At 37.4% G+C, this 27,400-nt stretch overlaps 1 protein-coding gene across 1 annotated transcript in view; it reads left to right on the plus strand.

The window, feature by feature from the left end:
* The window catches only part of PTPRN2 (protein tyrosine phosphatase receptor type N2), a 645,372-nt gene that overhangs the window by 594,048 nt on the left and 23,924 nt on the right, over positions 1-27,400 (plus strand). The window contains exons 17-21 of the mRNA XM_032679900.1: positions 3,820-3,897; positions 15,822-15,941; positions 17,087-17,253; positions 22,872-22,925; positions 24,944-25,008. Coding sequence (XP_032535791.1) covers positions 3,820-3,897; positions 15,822-15,941; positions 17,087-17,253; positions 22,872-22,925; positions 24,944-25,008 — 484 coding nt within the window. The remainder of the gene's footprint in view (positions 1-3,819; positions 3,898-15,821; positions 15,942-17,086; positions 17,254-22,871; positions 22,926-24,943; positions 25,009-27,400) is intronic.

A 27,400-nucleotide genomic window follows, 5' to 3' on the forward strand; every position in this document is an offset into this window, starting at 1 on the left:
ATGAATTTTTAAGGTGTTAGTCGGATTTCAACTTCCTTTCTGTCAAATTTGGTGTACACTGGATCTCATTCTGATCTCATGTGATTTAGGAATATTTCAGCTGGATTCAGAGGATTTAGATGAAGGTAAATGGTGTGACTGAGACCACATCTCACCCAGCATCTTTCTCTGTGGAAAGTAAGGATCTGACAAGCTGAAAGGGAAGGTAAAGGGCAGGAATGAATGTGTTATCATTTATGTGAGATTTCAAAATGGTCATTGATGCCTATTGACGGTTTTACTTCAGTTTACAATTTTACAAGGCTACTTAATAAGAATCTACGTGTGCCACTCTCAAGTCCAAATACAATACATTTGAGGATTTACTCCCAGAATGTATTGATTTAGCTGTATTCCATCAGCATTATCAGTGAAATCATGCAGCAGCAAAATCTCTATCAAAAAACTCAACAAATTTCAGCATTCTTAAGGGAATCCTTGCAAAGTCCTGGGATAAGACAGCAAGATAATAGAACTCTTGAAGGAAAAACTAAAGTTGTAGCTTTTATTCTCTAGTAAAGCACAGGTGAAATTGTGGTCTGATGTTAACAAAGGTGAAACCAATTGTGATTGTGTTCTTTATATTTTTTCCTACTTTAAGGTACCATAATTCAACTTACATTACAAAGCACTGTAGAAAAATATAAGTTGTATCACTAAAGTTTTATCTAGTTTTTCTTTTCCAAGAAGAAATCTCAATGCTCCTCCTGTTTGTTTCCATTCACTTTCAATATTGGTAGTGACGGAAATCACCACAGTCAGTGGTCAGTTATAGTAATCCTTGATCCCTAATATCAAATCATGGAAAAATAGATTGAAGCATTATCACCAGACTTGCCTTTGTTGTACTGCAGTAGAAAATGAGAATTCCATCATAGTAGAACAGCTGTAATAATTGCAGCTTTTTCTTTCTAACAATGGCTGTTCGATCCAGTTCTGATGCAAGCCTTGTGAACTTGATGCTTTGATGGTGAAGAGGGAAGAATCCCATTCTTTATGAACAACTACTATTAGGGTGATTTCTGAAGGTTGTTCCGATGTAAAATGTTAGCAAACAGTCAATTTTTGGTTTAATACTTGTTTATATGGAGTCTGCAGTTCTCCATTCTTCTCTGGAGAATACATTTTCTATTTTATTTTCATGAAGTGAGAAATCTGAGGGATCCTTGAAAGAAGATAATGACTAGTGACATAAAAAAAAAAGCCTTTTACTTGATCCTTGATTAGTTAGTTTAAAACCCATTACTGACTTTATTTCTTTATTCAAACTTCTGTTAACTTTGATAGATTAAGTTGCCCTTAGTGTTCTTGGTGACCTTGAGAGAATCAAAAAGAACACAGCAAAAACATTCAAGAGCCGTCCCTTGCCATCACCTACTCACGTTAAATTGAATGTGACCAGGGTAGTGATTTTTCACACTTTTCTTGAAATACGTGGCCTTTAAAACAGTACATGTAATAGAAAATTGATGAAACCAGGAATTTCATTTAATTAGTTTAATCTTTGCTCTTATTTTGGTTCAGTTAAAGATCATTTAATTGTATGATAGGGCTTTCTGCCATCTTCTATTTGCTCCAAGCAAGAAGAGTTTCTGCTCATAATTGTTTTTTGTGCACCGCAATGTGTTCGGAATATAATAATTGTAATTGTCTTTTGGATTATTGTTACATTGCTGATATACTTCACTACTCTGTACTTATTGTAATGTTTACCACGTTCCAACATCACCTTTGTGACAGAGGTTAATTAATGCTGAAATGCCAAGATTGGCCTATTCCTGATTTATCAGCTGAATGTTGAGGAATGTTTCCTCCATGACAGTGCTATTTGCATCATCCTTGATTTCTTCTGCCTTTGCTTTCTGGCATGTCTACATTCAAAGAATTTATTTTAAGAAGAAATTCGATTATTTTTCTAAAGTTTGGTGTATTCACTGTTGGTTACTTTTCTGAACCAGGCTCTCACCTGTCGAAGAAGTGACATCATTTTCAAGTGGATGCAATATTCTCTACAGGGAGTAGCAAGTCCTCCTCAGTGCAGGTCGATTTTTCTAAGTTAAGATTTTTAGTTCCAGTGTAGGAAACCATTTCTGCACAATAATGATCTTAAGGATTCATAACAAAACAACTACAGAAATTATTTCAACTATAATGGAGAAAAAAAAAAGAACACTTTTAAACATGAATTTGCTTAATCACATTTGCTGTTGTTTTCAGCTGTGTTTAGTTTAGTGTCTCCAATTCTTACAAAATAAAACAAAAAAAATAGTTACCCTTTTTGAAGTGGTTCCTAAGGTTTTTTTGTTAATACTGCTTTCTGAAGAAAGCTAGTTTTCCTCTGGTCTCAAAATACCCACAGTAGTCAATGTTCTGCTATCAGAATTGCTTTTGTCAAAAAGCAAAGAAAGTAAGGTTGAAATTTTTTGTGAGCAATTGCTTGTTTTGAAGATTTATTTGCTGATAAGAGAAACATCTCAATGAAACACAGAATAAAATGATGCTGTTATAGACATCCTGGCCAAGTTTTTTTGTAACTTTGGGTGGTGAATCAGAAGTAAGCTTTTAGTCTAAATTGATTCGGTGACTTCATTTTACCTGTGTTGTGTTGTCATGGGGAATTTTAATATTAAGTCCAGCTTAATTATATGTCAGAAAATTAGAAACATAAAAGTGTTCTCTTCCTTTTTGCAACATTCATTATATTGTTGTTCTTTTAGAATAACTTACATCTGTTCTTTTATGGTTCTTCCCTCTTTTATGTTGCACATAATTATGAGGTGCCTTCTTTTGCGCTGACATGTACCATCACTGAAAATTTTGATAGGCTATGAATAAATTCAGGAGATGCCTGTTAATGCAAATGTGACTCACATTCATTCTTATTCAGATCTTTACTTATAGAACAGAATCATGTATTGAGACAAATTCTGCCTTCAGCTACATGGATATAAGTTAACTCTCGCCGACTTCAGTGTCACTGAGTCACACCCACACATCTGAGAGCTGAACCAGGTCTCTTTTCTTTTTGTTCAAAGTTTTGTCTTGCCCAGGGTTAGAATGAGTTTGTTTGGTTTTTAATCCTATCAGCAGATCTTCTTTTTCAGCAGAATGAGTCCTAAGATTTAGAACCAAGAAAACCACCCATCAGTTCGAAAACATTCATTGTAACACGCTAATCCTATTTACTCTTGATGGCTTTGTTTCTCAGATTCTTTATTTTTTCTGCTCAGTGAATTTTCTGCTCCTTGAATTAAACGTAATAATTAAGGTCTTTAAACAGAACTTCCTCCATTGAGGCCAAATCCATGCATTTAGATAAATCAGCTAACCAGAAAAAGCCAGAAACTGAATTTGTTCCCCATTTTTGCTGGTTTTTAGTTGCATGTGCCCTTGATTGGCACAGTGGAAATGGAAAACATATTTAGATGTGTGGAGCATTCTTAACATTCAGTGTAGAAAAATGTTTCAAATGGCTCCTAGGTTGCTATGAAACCACAAGTACTGATCTCAAATAAATGCCTTTGTCAGCCACCATAAGTGATCTTACTCTGCATATTGAGGACATAGGACATGGCTCATCATGTGTGATGATATTCATCTGGTAGCATCAGTCTTTTGGGGGAAAAAAACAGAAATAAAATACTCTACTTGCCAATAAAGGATGGAGGGACAGGACTTTTGGAAGTCCCTTGTTCTACCCTTACATACTTTCTGTCTCTAACACAGCAAGCGATTTTTCTTTCAAATAAATCCAGTCCATGTTCTTTTTCCTTATTCCAGATGGACCATGACCCCAGAAACCCTGCATATATTGCCACCCAGGGCCCTCTCCCTGCTACTGTTGCTGACTTCTGGCAGGTAAGTTAAACACCTCTTTGAAAACTGAATTTGTGTCGTAAGTTTTCCTGTGCTTCTTGAAACGTAAGTTGTATAAAAATATGTTGTACTTGAGTCACTATAGGTGTAATAACCTTCATTCTAATGTCTTTGTTAAATCTAGTAGATAGCTATTCAAGCCATCTATGTATTAAGACAAGCCCTGCTAAAGAATAGTTGATCTGAAAATTATTGAAAACCTCAGGCCAAAATATTCATGTTTTAGTGCCAGGTCTCTGTAATTAAATTACTGCCAAGGACTGGGTGATGTTGAGAGGGCCTGACCTTCTGAAGAATGTAGCCAGAATTCATGGTCACTCTCCAGATTACAAAGGACCTAACATTGTGTGCCATGAATTTTCCCATTGAAACCTACTTCTCACATGTCCCAGTTCCCCAATATGCTTAAAGTCTTATGTGTTTTCCTTACCACACCTAGACAAGACCCAGCTGCATAAATTTAAATAGGGGCAGAATTTTTTGCAGGATTGGGGCTAAATGCAGTAGTTATTGATATACAAATAGGAATTTACTTTGCATGCAGGTGTTTCACTTGCTAGTGCAGCTCTCAGATTTGGACATACACAGATTGCTGGGCTAGATGTGTGTGATTGTGTGATGGATACACTGTGTTAGATATTCCTTTGGAAGTGTAGAAGTGCACCTGACAGGTTACAGGACCTGCTTAGGGAGGAGGCCAACTGGGTCTTATTATCAACACAAACATATGGGTTTTTTGTTTTGTTTTGCATTATGAGTTTAGAATAATTTTTTGTTAAGATAAAGAATATCTATATGACAATTTCAGATGTCATTGTATTTTAGTATCTTGCATCAGTTGAAATCATTTTTTCATCTGCATTACATGACCTATGATTAGAAAGTATTAACTGATCCCTATTGAAGTTGCTTTTCATGTCACAATTTCCTACTTTTTATGATGAAGAATCAGCACATTTTCAAAAAAATTGTTGAATTTTGGATGCCTGGATATTTAAGTGCTCAGTCTGAGATATTTTGGGACTGGTTTTAGAAGGGCAGAGCAAATGCTTTCTGCTTGAAGTCAGTTGAACTTTTGGTCTGGCTTAAATTTTCAAGTGACTTGTGGGTTTTATCTTCACTGTTTGGTAATTAGACACAATTGAGAAGACTGATCTTTTTCCCTTGGTAGGTGGATTCCTTATGACAGGCATGGAACTTGAAAATGTATCTGTTAAGTTAAACATGCAGAATCAAATTCTATATTAGCTGTTCTGTAATAACATTTTATGATTCCTAAGGCCCAGGCTTTTAATTGCATATTTTTGCATATTTATATATTTACATTTTGTATATTTTCACCTGCACCTGCCCCTTTGCATGTTGAAAAAAGAGCCCTCTTTGTATAAGCATTGCGGAAATCAGAATTAATCATACAAACACAGTATGAACAGTTAGGCAACCTGTTTGCATGGTCACAGAGACTACAACTGAAATGTTATCTTTTTGTTCCGTGATCCAATCTTCTTCATTCCAACTTCATACTCAAAAGATCTCTTTCTTTCCTTTCTTTCCTCTTGCTATTTTGAGTGGAGGAGTCTTCACTTGCCTTCTGCTCTTTTTGCTATTTCTCCTCCCAGTTATCTGTCAGTGAAAGTTCACTCCATCTCCCCACCAGATTTGCTGTGAACATCTCCACACAAACCATTTGGAAGCCATGGTTCACCTTCGGTGCGAGTGTTGCTATGTGTCCATTTTTGATGTGATGTTCTTTTATTGTTTATTCTATTAGGTTCCATAGGAAAATTGGTTTCTGAGATTTATTTTGATTATGTCTGTCACTTCAGCATAACAATCTGCCCATGTCAGATTGGTCCATCACCCACTTTTCTTAAACTTCCTACTGAACACATGTCAATGTGCCGGTTCCTGTCCCAAGCCTTTTACATGCCCCAGGGTACCAACTAGGCATAATAAACAGGCCAAGAGAGATTAACTCCTTGCAGAACAGTGCATCCTCAACCACTGCAATGTAGTAGACCCAGTGTACAAGCGAAAAGCCATGGCTTGAAGATGTTGCAGTTTATGCCCAGTTACAGGAGTAAATTTAATTTCTGGTTTTCACATAATAGTACCTATTTTAAGGCAAGGCCTGGGAAACCTGAATGTTCTATGGAAAATAGAGCCTTAAGTGCTGTCAGGGCACAATCCTTTGATATTTATTTAATACAGTTTTCTGTAGTTTATGGTGCTTCCATGGTGCTGCCACTGGGGACTGTTTAAAGATTCAATTATTCATTCCTGATGCGTCTTCTCAGTGGTTCTCCTCCCTCTCCCTCCTCCACTTAATCCCAGCTGTTGCTGAGTTGTATTGCTCTTTTCCCTTTTCTGTGCTCAATGAGGCAGTTTTCTGACTGATAGTGAGAAGAATGACTGACTCTAGAGGGATGTGGGACTATTCTGCTGTTCTTTGTCTAAATGCACATTGTCATGCTTTAGCAAGTCCAGCAGAAACACTTGGAGTTTCATCACCGTCTATGGCAATATTTATTAGATGTATTGCTCCTAATTTTTGCAGAGATTTAGCTGCTGAGATTTCTGAGAGACCAGTTGCATGGTGAGCAGCAGCCACTTCATTGTATCTTGGCTGAAAGGCTGCCCCAGCAAGAACTTGTTATAATTGTTTCCACTCTGAAGGTATTTCAAACTTATTTCTAGAAAACACTGGTCTAAAGAGCATTTGTTCTACTTGAAAGTGTAAGGCAACTTTCCTGGCATTTACAGCACAGCTGATACCCATAATGAAATCCAGACTGCTTCTGATTTTACTGTCTAGATTTCATGCTCAAATTTCTGATACAGCTTTTAAAACTGGTTTCCCTTAAGCTTGCATTAGATTCTTCCACCAATCAGCGACTACGTCTACAGTAGCAAGCAGTGTGGCCCACTATGAATGGATTTGTAGAATGTCACAGCACTTTGTAGGTTTTACTTCAGACCAACTGTTCATTAGTCCAATGGACTGAATGCCTCCTGGCAGCGGAGAAGGCTAAAGATGTATCTGGAGGAAGCTCCTTTCTAAAGGACCTCAGTTCCTGAGCTCTGACACTGCTCTGCTGTTTCTGCTGCTCTTAGTCTGTCCACTACATGATCACGTGGTCACATCCATTATGTCTATTTAAGATCAAACAGATAATTAATTTTGGGTGATATTTTTTTCCTAGTTTTTTTGGCAGGCTCCTCTAAAATGTCTTCAGTGGCCAGTATTTTAGTGCAAGTGCTATTAGACACTTAGCAATCAAATTCCCATTTACTGTTTTTGAGTTACCCAAATCTGAACAAAGATCATAGTTAGATCAGTGTCTTCTCTTTCCCAAACTATTCAAAGCTTTTTCATACAACACTGATGACACTTGATCCAGGCTCATCTCATTTAGCATTCTTCCCACAGTGAGCAGATACAAACCCAGTAACACTGTGGGACTGAAGAGAGACAAGTTTCATTGATCTCACTAGTGACCACTTCTTGGAAGATTATGTCTTTTTGGTAGGGTGGAGAAGAGGAGGTGTCATTCTTCAGTACCATCTAACTAGAGCCGATAGAGCTGGACATTAGACTCAGAATTTTCTGTACAACTTGTGTTCATTTGGGTTTTCACATTGACTTGAGAGATCCAGCTTGATGGAAGTTTTTCTTTCAAAGACACAGTGTTTGAGCTGGATATTGGGTAATTTTCAAATGGTGTTCAAATTTGTATATGTTGTGAAAAATAATAATGATAAAAAAGACAATAGTCTTACACTGGCTTTTCTAATGGCAAAAGACCACTTCCAGGCATCAGACTTCCACAGTTATCTCTGACCCTCCAGTTTACTTCTGCAACTCCTTAGTTTCTTGGCATAGCTCCTCTCAGTCAGCAAGTGCCAAGTTAATTCCAACTTTCCTGGCTCAACCATTTCTTTGAAAACTTTCTAGCCTGCAGGAGTTATGTTGTCAGTCATCTCATTGATCTGTTTTGCCACAGGGCTTCCTAATCTGTCTGGATATTCTGTGTTTGTGGCTCAAGCACAGATTTCATCTCTGCCTGCTTGTCATCTCTTGGACCACTCTGGAAGTTTTCCAGCCGCTACTTTAATTAATTTTTAAAAGCCTCTAGCTGATTTAAGTCTTCATTTAATTTTATCTGGTCTTGTTTTCATCTTTTTACCAATTACTGTTTCTGAGAGATACAACCTTCATTGATTCTATTTTGATTCAGTGGGAATTCCACCTCATGATTCCCTTTCTTGAAAACTGGATGACTCTCCTCACATTTTACCTGAGTGGTTAAACAATTTGTCAGGCCTGTGGGTTGTTTTCTTCTCAGCTGGAAAGAAAATTCATCCTCAGGACAGGGTTTTGCTTTGATAGAGTTCCATTTTATTTACAAAGAAAGTACAGAGTTTTATTTCCTTGAACAAAGACAGAATCAAATAACAGGCAATAACTTCTTTTTTTCCAAACCTCATTCACCCAGTGTTTTACCCCCAACCTCTCTTTCAGCTTTTCGTCTACCAAGATCACAATGCTAGTTTGTCGAGCTGTGCTGGTGGTTTCTTTATTCCTTTTACACATTTATGCTACTTATCGGGATTAATCATCTTGCCTTGATTAATGCTCTCTCTCTGCATTAAGCACATGAGTTTCTAGAGAAACTCATGGGTCCATATGCTTCACGTTTCTCTTGTTTTTGATGATAACTTCTGTAATTTCAGTTATCAGGCTTCATAAAAGAGTTTGCTTGTTTCTTACATTTATGTTGAATGAAAGGTGATGATTTTGTCCGGCAGCTTCAGTGAGATTTCACTCAGCTCTTTCACATAGCGCTATTAAAATTCAACATCTCTTTGAACATAATTCAAAAGAAAGAGGATGTAGAACATTTCTGATCTATAACAAGTTTTCGCAGCAGGAGTTCCATGTTGTGAATAATTCTGGAGGCATAAAATTTTATTATTTTCCATATGTGCTGGGTTATAATTCCACAAAGTATTTGACATGAAGAACATGTCTTAACTTGCAAAGTATTCTAAGAGGCAAGGATTGATAATATGCAAGAAAACTATTCCTAGGAGTTAGGATATTTAGAACCAATTGTCCTTGCACTGAAAAATTGTTCTTAATTGTGGTGGTTTTATAAATTGCGTGTGTGCTAAGGTTTGTCATCTCCAGATAGAGATTTCTGTAGGAGGCCATAAATTTTTCCTCTTGTAAATACCCTACGCTATGTTTTGCTATCATAAATCTACCCACATTTGCCTTTCTTTGCCTCCTCCCTTTCGGAGGGTAGTGCATTTTCACTTTTTTTTTTTTTAACCTTATTAAGTGAAATAGGGGGAGGGAACAAGCACTTCCTGCCATGTTTTAGTTGCCTTAGAAAATGAAATCATGTGATACATAATTTTCGTAAGCATTTGTTTTTCTGTGATGTCCTCCCTCCATGACAAACATGATTAATCATTCTCTGAGCATTACATAACTTCTACAGAAGGAGTAGAAAAATATGATTTTCCTCACTTTGCAAATGTTCATTAAGGTTCAAAGCACCTACAACAGCAAACCTTGAGGTTAAATATAGCCTACACTTGTAGTTTAGACCAGAAAATTCCCTTGTTTTTTGCCTAAATAGATCTATAGCTCAGGCTAGATAGTTTCCCAAATGCCTTAGTCCCTGAAGGGCTCCCGTGTGGAAAGGGTGACAGAGCAGATACCACTCATGAACAGCACTGGGTCAGACACAAGACCAGGAAGGCAGACTTCAGGTGCTGCCCCTTTGTGGTTAGGATGCTCCTCTAGGAAGCAAGGAAATGCTTCATCCTACATGTTCTGAATCAAACTCATGCTTTTCACTACCCTATCCTTCCTCCACTTTTAGCCAGTACATGAAATAGTCTTGGAAATGCTCTTCACCCTACTTGTTAAAGCTGGACATGTCTTGCCAACAAAAAAAGAGAGAGCTCCCTGGAGTGGAGGTTTGCACTGTTGTAGTTATACTGAGTGGGGAAACCTCATCTTTGCTCCCTTGATTATTTTTTACTTGTATTGCAAGACTATTAAATGTAAAGTGGGGAAGGAGTCCCAAGAATAAAGTCCACAGACCGAATGTGAGCCAGGGATTTCAACTGCTATTTGCTTTTCATTGCCCCAGACCTGCATTTCGTAATCTAAAACTATTTTTAATTTTCTCTACCCATTTCCAGGAGTAAATTATCAGTACCCACTCAAAACCTGACTATTGGTTTCCTCCCAGATCGCACTGGAATGTTAAGAACTGATTCCTGAGTCTCAGTCTCGAGGACACGATAAATCTTTGCATGTCTGATCAGCAGCACTTGGTTCTCTCTTCCAGTATTTGGAATTCAACAAAAGAAATACAAAATACTGTCAGTTGATTGTTTCCTCTGCAGAAAAGATTACTCATCAGTGATCTCCAAGGGCAAATCCTAGTGGCAGGAGACCATGTCCCTGTAGCTGAATGAGTCTTCCTGCAAAATCAGTGTTCCAAGCCCATGGGCTGAGTAGGAACAACTGTACCAAACCCTATTCAGCTCTAATTGCTGCTTTCTGTGCTCCCAGTTCAGCACGTTTTGTGAGTGCTGAAATTAATTTACGGACTAAATTACTCTTCTCCATTTTGTTATGTGCAGAACACGGTGCTTTCCAGCAGTTTTGATTCCCAAGTTTTATTTTCCTTGCCTGGGATGAGACTTCCTGCATGTCTAATCAGTTCTCACCTTCAGAAAGAAGAGCAGATGAAAACCAGTAGAATGCAATTCAATGTGTAAAATATGCATATTTTAATTTAATAAAAGAAAAACAGCAAGGGAGATGTAGGCACAGAACAGTAGCCCCTAGAGCTCTAGTAACTTGTCAAGCCATGAGAAATAAATATAGCATTTGAAATTCCATAGGCGTTCAGTAAAGGAGTGTGCATTTGCCATGCTCACTTCTAATTATGGATGTGGTTGGAGAAGGTACTTAGAAGTGGTCCTTTTAAAATTTGTATCTCTTTATTGCTTAGCTGACGTCTTTTCAATACTAAAGTGCAAAGCTAATTACTGACGATTTTCGTGGACTTTTGCTCCTTGATGTGGTTTTGTCAGCACTGCAATTTTAAACAGAGCTCATATTTAAATTATTTAATAATAAGGCTTGAGTTAGGAGTCTACTGAGAAGAATAAGAGCAGTTTATATCTCTCTGAGAAAGCATAAATTATTGCAACACATGCAATCATCTTGAGTTTGCCTTTCCCGTTGACTTCCAAACAAGTGAAGTTTGGAAGTCAATAGCAGGGGACATAATACAGGGAGCCAGACTGATGACCTCATATTTATATATGGTTCTCTCTGAAGCCATCTTTTCAACTGCAGTCAGATACTTTTTAAATTAAATACAGATTGTTGATCGTTAATTTTTCAGCACAGAGGTTGGCTTAGCTGTCAGGCGCTGCTATGATTTTGCAAGTGGCAATTCTGACCTTGCCAAATTTGACCCTTTTCATATCAAAATGATAAGTCGTTTTCAAACAAAGCAGTTTGCAAAAACCATTTGTATTACTTTTTGACTGGCATACATTGTGAAGTTCTAGTTGGTAAACAAAAATCTAAATTCCCCGCCATTTTTTTTCTTCAGTTAAAAGGTCTCCTTTCTTTTAAAGCTTGAAAGAAGTCACAGTTGAGTTAATTATTTTCACAATATGTAATGGGAAGAATATTATCTGACCCAGCAAGCGTTAGTACCTTGCTTTGTTGGGTTCTTTTAGGAGTTGTGTTTATTCATGTTGAGTTTCGATTATCATTAGAAATTATTTGGGTTCTCTTTGCTGTTTTTTCTGCTTTTCCAAATCTTTGCATTTTCCAACTATATTGGAAGCTTAAAAGACTGAAAAGGCACATTCTGTAGTTTGCTGGAAATCTCTCCCAGAAAGCAGCTGGTGTGATTAGCCTGTTATATTTAGTGAACTTGCAGTATTTAACTGATCATACCATCTATTTTCTACTTTTAAATTATCACATTTTAGAAACTTCTCCACTAGTCTCCATTAAAAGAAGAGCATCTGGGCAGAGCTCACATCTTGTCATTTCTCCATCACTAAAATTAAGAAAATGACTGAAAAATAAGTTTGGGGAGGATCATTCATTACAAAAAGAAACTTCAAAGTGATAAAGTGTCTGGAAAAAAAGGAGTTTCATATTAACCATTTTATTTACAAGCTAGTAAACAAGGACATTTTCAAATATAAGCTATCAAAAAAATAATGTTTTATCAGATTTATGGCAGTTTTGTAACACTGGTTCTACCATTTGTGACTTTATTTTTCTCCTTGCTTAAAAAACCAATTCTGTGCTCCTCCTCAAGTAATTCGTACTACATATAATACATATAATTCAGTGTGGAAGTCCTTTGTATGGGACTGGCATGCTGGATAACCACAGCATGAGGTCTCCACACTTGGTGGATTTCATCAAAGGGAATCCTGCGGATCTCAAACACACTGCTCATCTTTGGGTTGCAGGATTCAGCCTTTAATTTGCAATAAGTGGAACAGGATGGTGTTATTCTTGTCTAAGAAGTGTTTTGAGAATGATGCATACAGCAGAACCTCATTAAAGATCATTAACATGTTACTCTCCAGGCCTATAGGCTGAGGGTAGACGTCACACAAAATTACACACTGTCCTCCCTTTTCAGCCAAGCACACTCTGTGAGCTCTGCAGTGAGCTCCTGCACGTAACTCAGACTTTATCTCTTCCATTCAGAAGACTCTGTTCAACATTTCTTCTTCTCCCGGAAGTATTACCATAACTTACAAACATGATACTGCCTGTGCTAAGTGATTTGAATAAGTTTAGTTTTATATATTTCAAATATATATGCGTGTATGATATAATGTATATATAAATGATTACATTTTATAGACACTTAGAGTCTAAGGCTTAACTTTGCTGGGCTCTACCTAAACATAAAAGACTGCCCTCAGGGCTTGATATTCTCTTCATTCTTCTATCACATGCATTGACTTACTTTCTATTGTACAAGCATACAAAGTTCAGAAGTATGAGAATTACCATGAATTCGCCACCAAACCTCCTCCTTTACTCTCTAAGCCCAGCTGAAATGTCTCTTTGGTAGCCAGAGGCACTTCTCCAGAGGCTCTACTGGGATTGTACAGACCTAGTCTGTGTAACCAGTTCTTTTGCTACTAAGACACACTCTTTGGGGCCACTTTCCAGTTCATGGACACGTCTCCACCCTGAGCACAGCAAAGTGTCAGTGCTGGGAGGTGCAGCTTCTGAAAAACTCATCAAGGAGCTAAAGATGGAGAGGTGAACCAATACCAGTATAAAACTCCGTGAACTGCTTTTGATTCGTCCCGCTTCCCCATTATTTGGGAAGAAATCCAGATACCAGCCAGATGTTCTAATATTTGAATTAGCAAGGAAACAAAGAAAATGCTGTAGTCCTCCAGTCACAGGCTGTGAGCCTTAGTGGAAATCCCATCTCAATTGTAAGCACAGGAGGTGCAGGGGCAGTTGTTGTAACAGGGATGATGGCACTAGGTGGTATTGCCTTCTTGATTTAGTAGATTTGACTCCTACTTTTCACACAATGACCTAAAAGAAATATTATACCCCAGAGTAACTTTGAAATTGTTTGTTTAAATTAACTTTCATTTGGATTTATGCTTAATGAAATCTTCAGAGATGCAGACAGCCCTTCTCTAATGAAATGCTCTATCTTTGAACCAATGAACAGGGTTGCCAAACTGTAAGAATTCCTCTCTAAATGAGTGGGCTTTTATAATGTTACACTTGGGTGGCACAGGCAGAGTGCTCGATGATTAGTTTATGGTCTAGATCATTGTATTTTTATTACACTCATAAAAACTGTGTTTCTCCTCATTTTCGTAATGGCTTCAATGAGCTTCTATACCTTCTAGAGGCACATTAAATCGTTATGTGATGGAAGTACTGATTTAGTGGGGCTAGTTTTAAAGTAAGATGCATGTTTTGAATTCTTATCTTAGTCTGATTGCTGACTGAAAAAGTGAAACTACGTTAGAATGAATGAAATCTGTAACATCTTCCTTACATATAAAGAAGGTTCCCAGCTGTGGCCTGAAATGCAGTACATAAAAGATACAAATGATAAATCTACATCTGTCTGTAAAATGTCTATAATTTTAGAGTATTTTTAAATGGTTTGTGGCATTCTGAGATTTTAACATGATGATGAGGGAATTACAGTATTTTTATTTAGAAAACCTTTTAAGGAGAAAAAAGAAAACAGATAAGAAAGATTATTTTTTATTCTTAAATTTCACTGTAATTTTCTCTCCACTTCTTTCAAAATGATAAATAATCCTATTCTGTGCAAACTCTAGATTCATTTCTCTAAATGATTCTAAGCTGGTTTTAAAAGTTGTTTTAATTATGTTGCAAAATGAAAAAAAGGGAAGAAAAATGTTATTTGTTTTTCTATATGCAAGCTCTTCTTAAAAGAGAAGACAACATCATTATCCATGAATGGGAAACCTTTTTATTTGATATGTAATTAAAAAAAATAATCCTTGAATTGAATGTATCATCTCATCTTTGCACAGTTTAGACAAAGGCCTTTTTTGTTGACAAAATTTACATGTCAATACAGTTGCTTATAAATATTTCTGTGAAATAAACATAACCCTTCACAAAAAGAGCAGTTTACTCTACATTTAGTAATTTTATATGCTAGCAAAAAGACAATGAAAGTTGTATGCAAATATAACATCAATGTACAGCATAATAATAACAGTTTTTAGTAATTATGCTGCTTGGTATTAATTCGTAGGAGCCTTTTTATTCAGCCATGGGCTGTGTTTGGAACAGAGATATGCCAGACCCGAGCATCTCTGCTTGTTTGCTGTTTGTGGAAGACATCCACAAATGCTGCTGGATTCCTGTATCCTACTCTGTGACTGGTCTAAATTATTAAGGGATCATGCTGGCAGTGAAGATACTCTGTTTTCCTCTGTTCCTACAGTACTTGTGCTCTGTGAGAGCAGCAGCAGTTGGACTTTCCTTCTATCTCCAGAAAAAAAAAAAAAAGGAAAGGAAAAGGAGAAAAGAGAACTAGAAAAGAGAAAGAGGGAGAGAACAAAAAAAAATAAGGAAGGCAAAATAAAATATAAACAAGAAAAAGACAGAGAAAAGGGAAAAGAGAAAAGAAAAAGGAAAAGAAAGAAAAAGGAAGAAAGAAAATAAAGGAAAAATTGAAGGAAAGAGAAAGTAATGCATGTTTGCAACAAATCTTTTATAAATGTGCATTTGGAGGGACAATTTATCCCTCTGAAACATTTCCGGAAGAATAGATTTAGTTTGGATTTTTCCTTCATTATTTTTGTTTAGGTGCAACTTTTATGATTGTTTCAGTAATGCAACACTTTAATGACTTTTGCTACTTGGCAAACTGAAAAAAGGCACAGGGCTGAGAACAGAAACAAGTTTCAGTATGTGTGACTTCAGTAGGTCCGTGCTGCTTTAGTGTTAAATATCAAATCTTAAATAGCTGGGTGTTCTGCTAGCATCATTCAGTTTTCCTTTAGTGGATCTAAAAGTTTGACAGAAAAGCAGCTGAACACGGTACCAGGAGCAAGGAGAGATTTTGTGGTTGACCCGAATTGAATTTGTGGGAAATTCTTTAATATTTCATGGGTGCCTGCAAAATATGGTGCCAGTTTATTCAGGGATTTGAAAGCAGCTGCAGAGTAAAAGTGTCTAATGAAAACGAAATAAATTTCCTGTGAATGGAATAAATTTTGATTGTGTGTCTGAGTGCAGTAATTATACGTGTCACGCAGTAATTAGGCAGTCACAATGTGGCCACGGTGTCTTTCTTTGTCTGCAGATGGTCTGGGAGAACGGCTGTGTCGTTATTGTCATGCTGACACCCCTCGTGGAAAACGGAGTCAAACAGTGCTACCACTATTGGCCAGACGAAGGGTCAAACCTCTACCACATCTATGAGGTACCTACACAAAATATCTGGTTGCAAACATGACCGTAAGTGCACGGGTTGGTTTCACACGGGGCGAAACGGTGTTGAAACCGATCTGACCTGGAGGTCGAGCTGAGGGCTCTTAGACACACTTGGTGTGCCTTCGAGTAGTTTCAGATTTGCAAAAAGCTGGAGTGCAGCTTTCATAGCCAGGTAGTTTCCATCGAATAAAATATAGTAAATAGTGAGTCAAATATTACAATTTTAATAAGGGCGGTAATTTTGCTTTTCAAATGGTTTTGCAAGTGGTTGATATATGAGAGCATGTATTTATATTTTATAGGAAAATAGTATTTTTAGAACGAATGAATTTTGCCTTAGGAAAGACATATGTATATCTTTGCAGAAAAGCCTCTATATTGCTGTAGTAATTAATCCTACCTATTTTTACCTCTTGTCTCAGTCACAACAACAAATATATATTTTTATTTTCTGCTCTGCATTTCTAGCCCAAAATATCATATCACCAGTTTTCTTGCAATGTAACATTGACAATGGCTGTCAGATTTTTCCAGTTGTCCAGCTGTGTAGAGGAAGAAAATAGCACCACAATGCCAAATATGAAGAAATATGGAGATATTGTGAAGAAATATTGTTATTTAAGCTAAAATGCGAACAAACTCATTGCCTGAAAAGATGAGCTCTGCAAAGAAGCTGCATTTTTTAGTGCTTATTTTTCTTCATAGCAAAGAAACCAAATTTTCACTTCTCATGTGAGTTCAACTCAGATTTTTAAGACCTCTAAGAGTGTCCTGGCAGTGCACTTGTGGGAAATTCCAAATAGAAAGCAACTGCCAGTCTAGGACATTTTCAATATGAACTACCTTTTGTATTCACATAATGTTATAAACTTAGTGAATTTTCTTTTGCATTAAAATTGTCAAGATTTTTCTTATGTTTTCGATACAATAGCAGAGACAGCTAACCCCCTTTCTGACAACTACACTGATTGCTATATCAGTTTTATTTTTTCTCCCCAGTACTGGCCAATTTGCTAATAAAAATAAAATTTTCATGCATTTCCTTCATCCCAGACCCCTTAACACCTGCAGTCCTGAAGACGTGACTTGCAACCAAAATTGCTGATCTCCATTTGTTCCTTCCCGTGGGTGTAGGTAAATCTTGTCTCTGAGCACATCTGGTGCGAGGATTTCCTCGTGAGGAGCTTCTACCTGAAGAACCTGCAGACAAATGAGACACGCACAGTGACACAGTTCCACTTCCTTAGCTGGAACGATCAGAGGGTTCCTGCTTCCACGAGATCACTTCTGGATTTCCGCAGGTAAAGCACAAAGTATGACTGTTTGTTTAAGATGATACTGGTCTGAGGAACTAGACTAGTGCTTTTATTTGTCCTTTAAAGATTTTTGGTTTGAAAGGGGGTTCCTCAGCCTGTGATGTCACAATGCTAAACTAACACAAATATCTGCAATAGGTTGATGTTTGGTGTTGTTTCACACAGAGATGTTTCCTGGTTTTAAGACATACTCATTTCCCATTCAGAGATCGATACCTTTCCTCCTTTTGTACAGTTCTTCAGTGCTGCTTCTGTAATTCTTTGTTTTTCAAGAATTTATCCATTCTGAAATTTCCAGGCTTTTTGTGTGGCTCCTCTAAGATCCTTGTTCCAGGACTCTCACAAATAAATTAGGAAGTATGAGTATGCTTGAAAAAAAGAATCACAATGGAGTCATATGGCGATAACATCATTCCCATGGGAGCATTTGCTCATAAGGATCCAACAGCGAGGTCTGTAGACCTTTGGCTGCAGGAAGGTGAAAATTTGAGAAAGCAGACGAAAATGTTGACAAAGCATACCCTCTGGAATTTTAAAGAAAGTCCATGTGGCTTTAAAATACAAATACACAAAGGCAAAAACCTGTGAAAGTCCTTGCCACCTTCTCTAATGTTTGCTGTGTCTATCTAAATTTTAATTTGAAAATTAAAGCCATGCATGATAAATACTGGAGCGAAATAATCTTCATTTGATTGCAAACCGTGCCCAGTGCATCATGTGTAGGTGTTAGCGTGTATCAGCTAATCCACAGCGATGCGCTTATGACTAATGAAAAGAATCTCCGAGAGGTTTGGGGAGTTGGTTCTCAATCCACAAGCGGCCTGTGGGATCGCGTGTTGTTCTCTCTGCACTACAATATTATCTGCAACCCCCCGAAGTGATTATAAGGGGCTCAGCGCTCAAAAGGTCCAAACTTGTTTCTTTCAATAAGTGCTGGAAGCTCTGACTGATGCCAGTGGAAGTTGTGCATCTGCACCCGAGGGGAGAAGCTGGCGCGTATCCAGCAGGAGCTGTTTGCGCAGTTGTCTGTTGGCAAAATTTTACCCTTAAAAATTTGGGACTTAATGCCGCCCTTCATCCATTCAGTATTCTTGTACATCTTGCAAGGCTTTTCAAAGCACAGAGTCATCTCACACGGTGCAGGTCGGGTAGCAGAGTACAGCTGCTCTGAGTCACTTGGGGCTGTGACCAGGTGAGAATGTGAGGATACGCTACAGGGGCAACACAAAAGCAATAGTGGAGAAAGGAAGCATAGGATGGAGCTGAAATTGTAATTGAATTTTCAAGGTTTTCTTCTCCGGGTTCGACTTGAATATGATTTTTATTGGTTGATTTCCCTTTGCTTGTGGTGCTGAGGAAGTTGCCTGTAGAGAATTTCTGTACTGAAAATTCTGAGTCGGTTCCATTAAGCTGTGTGAGGTGCGGCACAGGGCCAATGCAGCGACCGACTTCGCTCTTTTTAAAGTTAGTGGGAAATCTGGTAGCAATTCTAACTAGAGTATAAATGAGCCTGTACAGCCAGGACATCTGAAGTTTGGAGTGCCTCAGCCCTGACTTGCTTCAGTAAGGATTGAGGTCCCTGCATGAGCTGCAGGATTAGATCTACAGTAAGTCACAGTTCACATCGCCAAGAAAGCGCTTCTTAGGGTGACATTGTGTAAGGGTTAAGTAGCCGAGTTGAAGAAGTGTTGTGCAATACTCTGAAAAAGAAAAATGATAACTAGATGAGAAAAGTAGTGGAGCTGCCACTCTTTGTATTTAAAGCCAGTATGGGAATGAACCTGTTAAGATTTAATTGAATTCTGAGTGTTCATTTCACATGTATTCACAGTCCAGTGTAGGGAACTGTAATCGTTTGCTACGTGCAGATTTTGTACAATGAACTCGTAGTACTGAATGCATAGTAAAATTCCGCCTGAAAAGGAATTTTGGCATGCAAAATAGCTGGTCTATGAATCTCAGTTTTCTTGGTCATCTGATCTTTTTTTTTCTTTTTCTTTTTTTTTTTTTGTTTTTTTAATGACAAAAAACCTAATGCACTATTGCTAAAATAATGTATTTGGAATTCATTTATACAATACATGTTTTGCACCTGAAGCTTTCTATTTAAAGTACAAACTCTGCTGGATTACAACAGCTGAGTCATAAAGCCCCCAGAACAAATGCCTGACAGTGCTACCATACTCTTAGTAGGGTAGTGCTAGGAGGGGGCTACTCTCATTTCTTTTAATCTTATCTATGTTTTTATGTGCATTCAGTGTGTTTGTATATATATATGGATATGTGTGTATATTTATATATTCACATACATATATGAAATTAAGCATATACATAACCAACCCTCTATTTTTTATAATTCATCACCAAGAAAAATTGGATTCCCAAAATTACCTTGCCCAGAGTCTGTCTGTGGAAATATGGACCTTAAAATTTTTATTGAAGTAAATTTTCCTAGTCTCTTTGAAAACTGAAAGCTTACATTTCTCTTACTATGTATCAGACAGTGATTTAGATGATTTTGCATCTAGAAGATACATTAAACCTTGCTGAATAATCTATCATACTGTCATAATGTAGGTGTAAATTGCCAAAAAGAGATTATTCTATATATTTCACAAATCTATACAAAAGACAGTCCCTGAGAGGTGAGGCTACTACGGAAAACACTGGTCAGTTTTAAATGCTTCTGGAGTCCTAATTTCATTTTGAACAATAGACCAATCATTATTGCTCTGGACTAGCTTGTTAGTCATGCACTGATATGTGTCATTAAATATTTCTTGAGCCCAGAGGGAGCACATTTACACTTTAAAGAGGGACTGCTAAGCTAAAAGATAATTAGCATCACATGTGAGGGCTTTGCTTAAAATATATATCTATTATGCTATCACTTCTCGCTGTGTGCAATGGCATTTACTAACACTGCTCACTTTAAAAATGGACAAATTCTTATTTTGCCAGCTAATTAGCGGTTGCCAGTGTCATTTTTGTGATGTTGCAGCTAGTAATATGAGCCCAGTTGCATAGTCACAAAAGTGATCATTGGAAACTGTGACTCTGCTGCAGGGACAATGTGGGAAACCCCTTTTCTGAGCCTCTAACGACCTCTGACCTTTGCTTGCTGATGGTTTGCATGATGATTTCTTTTTCACTCAATGAGCCAAGGGTTGGTTTGTATTACTAATCATTCTTTCTAAGTTAATTCTTCCTGTATATGTATATATATATAATATATATTTTCTTCAACATTCAAGAACTTTGCTTACTGATGAATTTTCAGCTCACTCTCATTAGCCAGAATTAAGAATGAAATGAGATGTTGCTGCATTTCTAAATATTTTCATAAACTATATCTAGACAAAGCTCTGAACCAGCTGGATGAAACCCTTTGTTTTAATGTGTTTTCTGAAATGTGTGATAATGAAAATGTTTGAAACGCCTTCAATAAAACTGACAAACATAAGGTGTCTTTCCCTAACATGTGTCTCTGGCTGTCTGATTTACTGAGAGGTCTGATAGATTTAGATCAAGTTTGTCATTGAAATTATATTAGGACTTTGGTAGATGGCTAGTCACAACATGCAAATATCATATTAGTGGGACCATACAAGGAACAAAGGAACCACACAAGCAGAAAGAAAGATGGTAAATACCCCCTCTGTAGTGATTAGCTTTTATTTAATACTTTAAATGCAAAAACAACTCTTTGCTAATGCACATGATGGGGATGGGGGGAGGATGACCAGCTGCACATCAGGAAATGCAGACTGATTGTATCACGTGTCTGTAAAGACATTTCAAATATAACTTATTGTACAATACAAAAATAAATATCAGGCTTTATATCATATAGGAGCAGCTGATCCTCAGATATGACCATCAAGAATTGAATGATTCATTCATGTGTAAAGTCTGCTGCAGCTTAAGTCATTGAGGTTTTGCTTGGTACTGCCTGTGTATATATGTATTTATGGACCTATAAATGGTCCATTTAACTTCTGAAGTCAAGTGCTCCTCAATGACTTACCACTTATTTCACAGAACATTGTTCTACTGCATTAATTACTTACATCCAGGGAATATAAATAGAGACAGGATGTCTCTGCAAGTATGATTTACATAAGTAAGCAAGAGAGTAAGAATTGTGAAAAAGTCCTGAATTCAAATGTTTGAAGGGAATAATTACAAGAACTTAATATTGTTTTCAAGTTTGGTTAGAATATTAAATAACAAAAAGCAGAATGTGAAAACATAGTTTCATGGGATATCACCAACACCTTCATAGCCTGTTTGGGTTGAGTTCCAGGTATCCCAACACCCTGTCAGAAGTTTAGGCATCCTCAGGCTATACTGTAAGCAATGTTTAAAGATATATGCATGTTTTCACAGCACAGATGTTGGTGAATAGTTGAACAGCCAAGAACTAAATGATTCAGTAGGTTAGTTATGCTTTAAAATTCATAATAACATCATACCACTGTTGCCAAATTTCAGCAGCTCAGTTCAGTTTAGCCATCAGGATCCTGTGTGACACTTGCACTGAGATGGGAACTATTGGAGGGTCTGGGCACCCCTTGAAAGCTGCCCTATGAAATGGTTTTATAGGAGACCTTCTAGCTCCAGTGAACTCAAACACCTCATCAAATAATTTGAATGGAAGGTTTTGATTTCCTGAAGCAATGCTTTCCCATTTTAGTCTTTATTCATCTTGCCTTGTTAACATATGTGTGCATATTTTATGGGTTTTTGGGCCTGTAACATACTTGACATGCAAAATATATCCTAGAGCAAAAGAGAGGGCTTGGGATTTGGGGTTTTTTAAGGCAATTTAAATGGAATTAAACCAATTTTGTGGGCTCTATTCTTAGACTAAGTGTCTTGGTTTACTTGAGCACTAGTTAATTCCTTCATTGAGTTTACATATCAGCAGACCTATTCTATGACTGTACTTTTATTGATTGATTTCACATATATCCTCTTACCACTGAGACTGTTTAACCAGGAAGCTGTTGAAGACAACAATATTTAAATATTAAATGTGTAAGACTTTTGCAGTAGAACCAAAGCAGTAAAGCTTACTGATGGGTTTAGTTATTTTTACTACAATGCATTACATTTTAGAATTTTTAAGAAGCCTTTCAGGAGATTCGGTATTTGCCTTTCTGGGAAGAAGTGCTGTTACAAATCAGCACACATTGTACAAAGAGTACTGGATTAGCCATTTTTAATTTTGGATTCAGTTTGATGCCCCTTGATATTTCTTTGAGCAAGCTCATGAACTCAGAGTTTGCTTTAAAATTAAAGTATCTCAAGATAATCTTAATTTTGGAGCTACATGAACCTTTTGAGAAAATAGCTCATTTATTTTGCCCAGACAACAGTAATAATGGGATGTTTTCTGGGATTTCTACAGCAGCAAAGCAGAAGTAAACTTTAAACAAGATTATGTACCTAACAACTGCTTGTTATATTAAAAAATTATCGTCCTGAGTATTTCTTTGAAGACAGCAATATTTGCATTTTCTTATTGCTTATTTTTGACAGTTGGCTAAAGAAAAAGTTATAATGTGCTTAATTAATTTTTTGTGTCTGTTTTATTTCAGAAAAGTAAACAAGTGCTACAGGGGTCGCTCTTGTCCAGTAGTTGTTCATTGCAGGCAAGTACAATTTCTAAAATAGCTTTAGAGAGATCTATATGTGTTAGAATTTAATATAGATATAAGTTAAGTGAGCAAGTTAAAGCTTTAGATTAATCGCTAAACAGATAGTGAGGTAGGCTGCAGGTATTAAGTTTAATTCAACTGGGTTTTAATGCTAACTAATGCTTAGAATCTGTTTTCATAATAAAATTATCCTTTCATATGATTTTGTAGACATTGAGCCATGACTTAACAATGTATGGTCAGGCTTTCCAGTAGAAGTAGCACTTCATATATTTCATATATCTTCAAAATTATGGTGGTTTTTTGCATTCTCTCCCAATTTAGTCCTATTTTATTAACAGACAATTATGTTTTATTTCTTCTTTGCTTGCTTTTAAAGATCATGGTGAGAGGGCAGTGTCAGGGAGTGGAAAACTGCCTGAGTAATCCTTTAATCACAAGTTATTTTTAGGCCTGACAATCTGATAGATGCACACAAAGGCTGTCAGGCAGGTCAATGGAAAACTTTAATGTTGCGTTTTGCCATTGGAGGTTCTGAGTTGTAAGGAGAATGCTGCACTACTTATCAAAAATATCCTTGTAGATAATGAAGGTAGAAAACCAGCCCTGCCAAGAGACAGGATGTTTGCCATGTGGCACTCCACTTTGGATGGTACTGAGGAGGGAGGGGACATGTTTCTCACCTGGTTCAGCTGAGTCACCTTCCACTGGATACAAGGAGGCCTCAGCAGAGGTGAATGCTCCGGAGGAGGCTTGTTTGCATTGCCATCAGGAAACCTGAGATAATAAATATCTGAACCAGAATGAAGAGCCTTCAAGTTTCTCATTGTTTCCTTACTACAGTGGATGGAAATATGTACCATTGGCTCATCAGTTTTTGTTTTTATTGATCCTGATCGCTGCCTTGTCTCTCATTATTCAGCTTAAGTAATAAGATTGTGTCTTTGTTCCCTTCATAGACAGAGAAAAAAAATTATTACCTCCTTTTCTCTAAACAGCGATCTAATAACTGGAAGAAAAAAAACCTCTTTCTACAGAGACTTAACAAAAATTAAGTTTCATAGTCTGCCTGTAAACAGAATGCAATAACGCACTCCATGCTGTTCTATTGTTTCTCCTTTCGTTAATCTTGTACACAAATTGAGCTATCAGTAAAAATAATGGCTTAATTAATAAAACTACATACCAGTCTAATTGGTCACACATACACCTTTGTAAAAATTTTGGGGAGGGAAGGAAAAAAAGCTTTTGCTTAAAGTCTTAATTATGTTTGCTAACAGCAGCTCTAAAAGAGCATCACGCTGGCAATTACACGTTGCTCTCTGAAAGGGACAGAAGCTGCATTCAGATTAGGGCACTTTCCCCCTCATGAGGCTCGATCTCACATCTCTGAGGAAGGGCTATTGATACATAAAAGTTAAACCTGTTTCTTAGGAATTACATTATAATATTTTTTCTGGTCGTTGAAACCAAGGAAGAATTAAAGAGAAAGGTAAAAATAAAAAAAACAAACCACTCGTGATGTATAGTGAGGAAAGACTGCAGTACCTCCGTAACCAAATATTTTAGTTCTTGAACAGGTCTCTGCATTCCCTCTGAGCACTGTGTTCAAATGCATTTTTGACTGTTCTGGTTAATGTTCTGATCTCACTTATTCTGTGATTTTTGATCTCAACTGACTGTAAGGTCACTGAAGAGAAATGATATCCTGGTTTAGGGTTAGAGACTTTTCCACTGTTGTTTAAAATGTTTTTCTCACATAAACACAACTTGGCTTAAAAAATGAAAGCAAAGGCCCATTATTCATGCAGGCTAGTGGTTAATCTTCCACAACCAGCTTGTGTTAATTCAGTTCAAGCTTTCTCTGCTTTCTCAGTACCCTACCTTAACCCCTCATTCTCTCCTCTCCCCGCATGTGTAACAGTATGTAACATTAAAGGCAGGTACCTTCACGTTGAATCTAGATTCACATTGATAGGCTTTATTTTTTCTTTTTCCTTTTCTGTTGGCAGCGATGGTGCAGGAAGAAGTGGAACCTACATTCTAATTGACATGGTTCTCAATAAAATGGCCAAAGGTGAGAATCGAAAGGCTTGTTACTTCCTCAGTACTGAAAAATGTGCTTGTGTTGCCATGACAACAGTGGGGGAGCAATAGTCACAGAAAATCTGAGAATAAATTAGAGGCAAATTGTACTCTTTCCTGAATGTTCTATAGTTTTATTTTCATAACAATTTTAAACAGCAAACCCTAACGCAAATGCTTTGTGAATGAGCAGGTGTGTTTATGCTGTTGAAAAGTATTTGAATTTTTAAATTTATCATTTAAAATAGGACTACTGTTTTTAGAAGTAGAAGCCTCGGGTCTGTACAGTCCTGGTTTAGTGGTTCCATGGGTTAGGTCCTGGGCTGGTCATGACTTGCTCAGTCCCCTGTCACCTACCCAGCCATGATGGTCAGTTGTGATCACTTTGTTTTTTGTAGCTGCCCATTGCCACCAAAGGACCTAAAAGTGCTGGTGCCAGACAGGGCCTCATGTGCTGCACAAATTTGTCTCTTAGAAGAAAAAAGACTGTAGTGAACAGGAACAGGGGACTGAAAATAAATCAGTTAATTCTCTGTTTCAAGTTCTGGCACTATCTGTTTGATGCTGAACAATGTATTTAACTTTTCTGTTTCTTAGTGGGCTTATCTGTGATATGTAATTTTATGAAGTGGGAAATCATCTGCCAACATAAACATAAACTGTTGTTTGTTTAAAATGAAGTCTATAGATCTCTAGAGATGGAGACCGTTCCTTTATTTTTTCTTGATTGGTAAATGGTTCATGATGGGAAGTACTTAAGATACCCTAAAATAATTTTTGATAGAATTAAAGAAATTTTTAATACTGATACTGTCTTCAAAAGGATGGAAGGTGACAGCAGGCATGTAAACCTGACAAAAAATATACAAAAATAGTAATTTACCTTTACTGATTCTTAACCTGAATTCTTAAGCCACCTTGATCCGACATTATGCACATCTGTGTATTTAATGAAAAAGGATTAGTTCTAAAAACATATTCATTTATATAGAGAAACAATAATATTTAGTTCTTTGAGTTCTAGTCACTTTACAGTTGTTGTTTAAAATCTTCTAACACAGACATATTTTTATATGTAGTTTAAAAATACGCTCCATGCTTTACAGTCATTTGCTGTTGCATCCTGAATATTCCAGTCCTCTGGGACATGGTGGCATCCTGTCCCTTTAGAAAGAAGATTTTAGCATTTTTTTCCTCTCTGGATTCTGTTAACATGTCTCGTCAAACACGGGCTGAATTTTCTGCCTGCAAGCATCATGTGGAACTTGCTGCTGATGCTAAAAGAAGTTGTATGTTTGCCTTCTCCTTTGCACCGTACTGAAAATAAATTTTTCAGTGGGATGAGATTAGTTTTTCTTGCTCGTTGGAAAATAGGTTTTTGGTCTGTGAAGGAATATGAAGATATTTCCAATGCTTGTTACGTGCCACGTGACAACCTAGACTTTAAAAATAGAAGCAATGGTACATCGTAAAATTAATGCAGACGTTTGTTAAGTGTTTGTTCAGCTCATTTCAGTCATCAGCAGTGAGAAGCCACAGTGAAAACTAGATTTAAAGTATACGCAATTTATTGGCGTAAAGAAGTAAATGAGAAGTATTTTCTAGCTCCGGGCTTTCAGCCACTTAAGGGAGGGTTGACTTTGTTGTAAAAGCACTGAAGAATGCCATTTATTGACTCCATTGTACCATGTAATGTCAAATTCCATTTTAAGTGTGGGCTTAGCGCTTCACAATACCAGACAAGTCATGTGAAACTGGCCAGAGAAAGGCGTCACAGGGCTTTTTGGAGATCGGTCACCCCCATTTTGTTCTTGACCTGCTCCCCTCTGCCCGTGGGGGTGTGCGACGTGAAATCCCCTGACCTGGTGCTTTGGCTGGAGTTTAAATGAAAGATCAAAGGGCAGAGCGGGCATCTCAGCCCTGCTGAGGTGGGCCTTTCCCAGGCTGTCACACTGTGCGGCCGCCAAAGGTTTTGTTCGGGCGGGAGCCGCGGCCCAGCCTGTGCGGCCGGGGCCCTCTTTGTCTGGCCTGAGAAGCTGGAGGCCCAGGTTGAGGATCCAATGTTCATCAAATGATCAAAGGCCTGAAGCCCTGGACATGAAATCTTTCTTTCCATTTCCTTTTCTTAGAGAATGAATTGCACGAGTGGCAAAGAATGCCCTTTCCAAAGCTTTTATGTGCAGTGCGAGGGCTAACTTCAGAGTCCTTCAGCGCTGAACATAAAAATGTAAGTGCACTTTCAATCTGGGCCCAGCTGCAGGGCCAGCATCGAGGAACCCTTCTTTCAAAAAGGCTTTTAAGGATTAAGGCCTTCAGTCTTTCAAAAAAAAAAAAAAAAAAACAACCAAAAAAACCCCTACACTACGGACTTTTAAGAATAAACT

The sequence above is a fragment of the Chiroxiphia lanceolata genome, chromosome 1 (assembly GCF_009829145.1).
Source record: "Chiroxiphia lanceolata isolate bChiLan1 chromosome 1, bChiLan1.pri, whole genome shotgun sequence".
Classification (NCBI taxonomy): domain Eukaryota; kingdom Metazoa; phylum Chordata; class Aves; order Passeriformes; family Pipridae; genus Chiroxiphia; species Chiroxiphia lanceolata.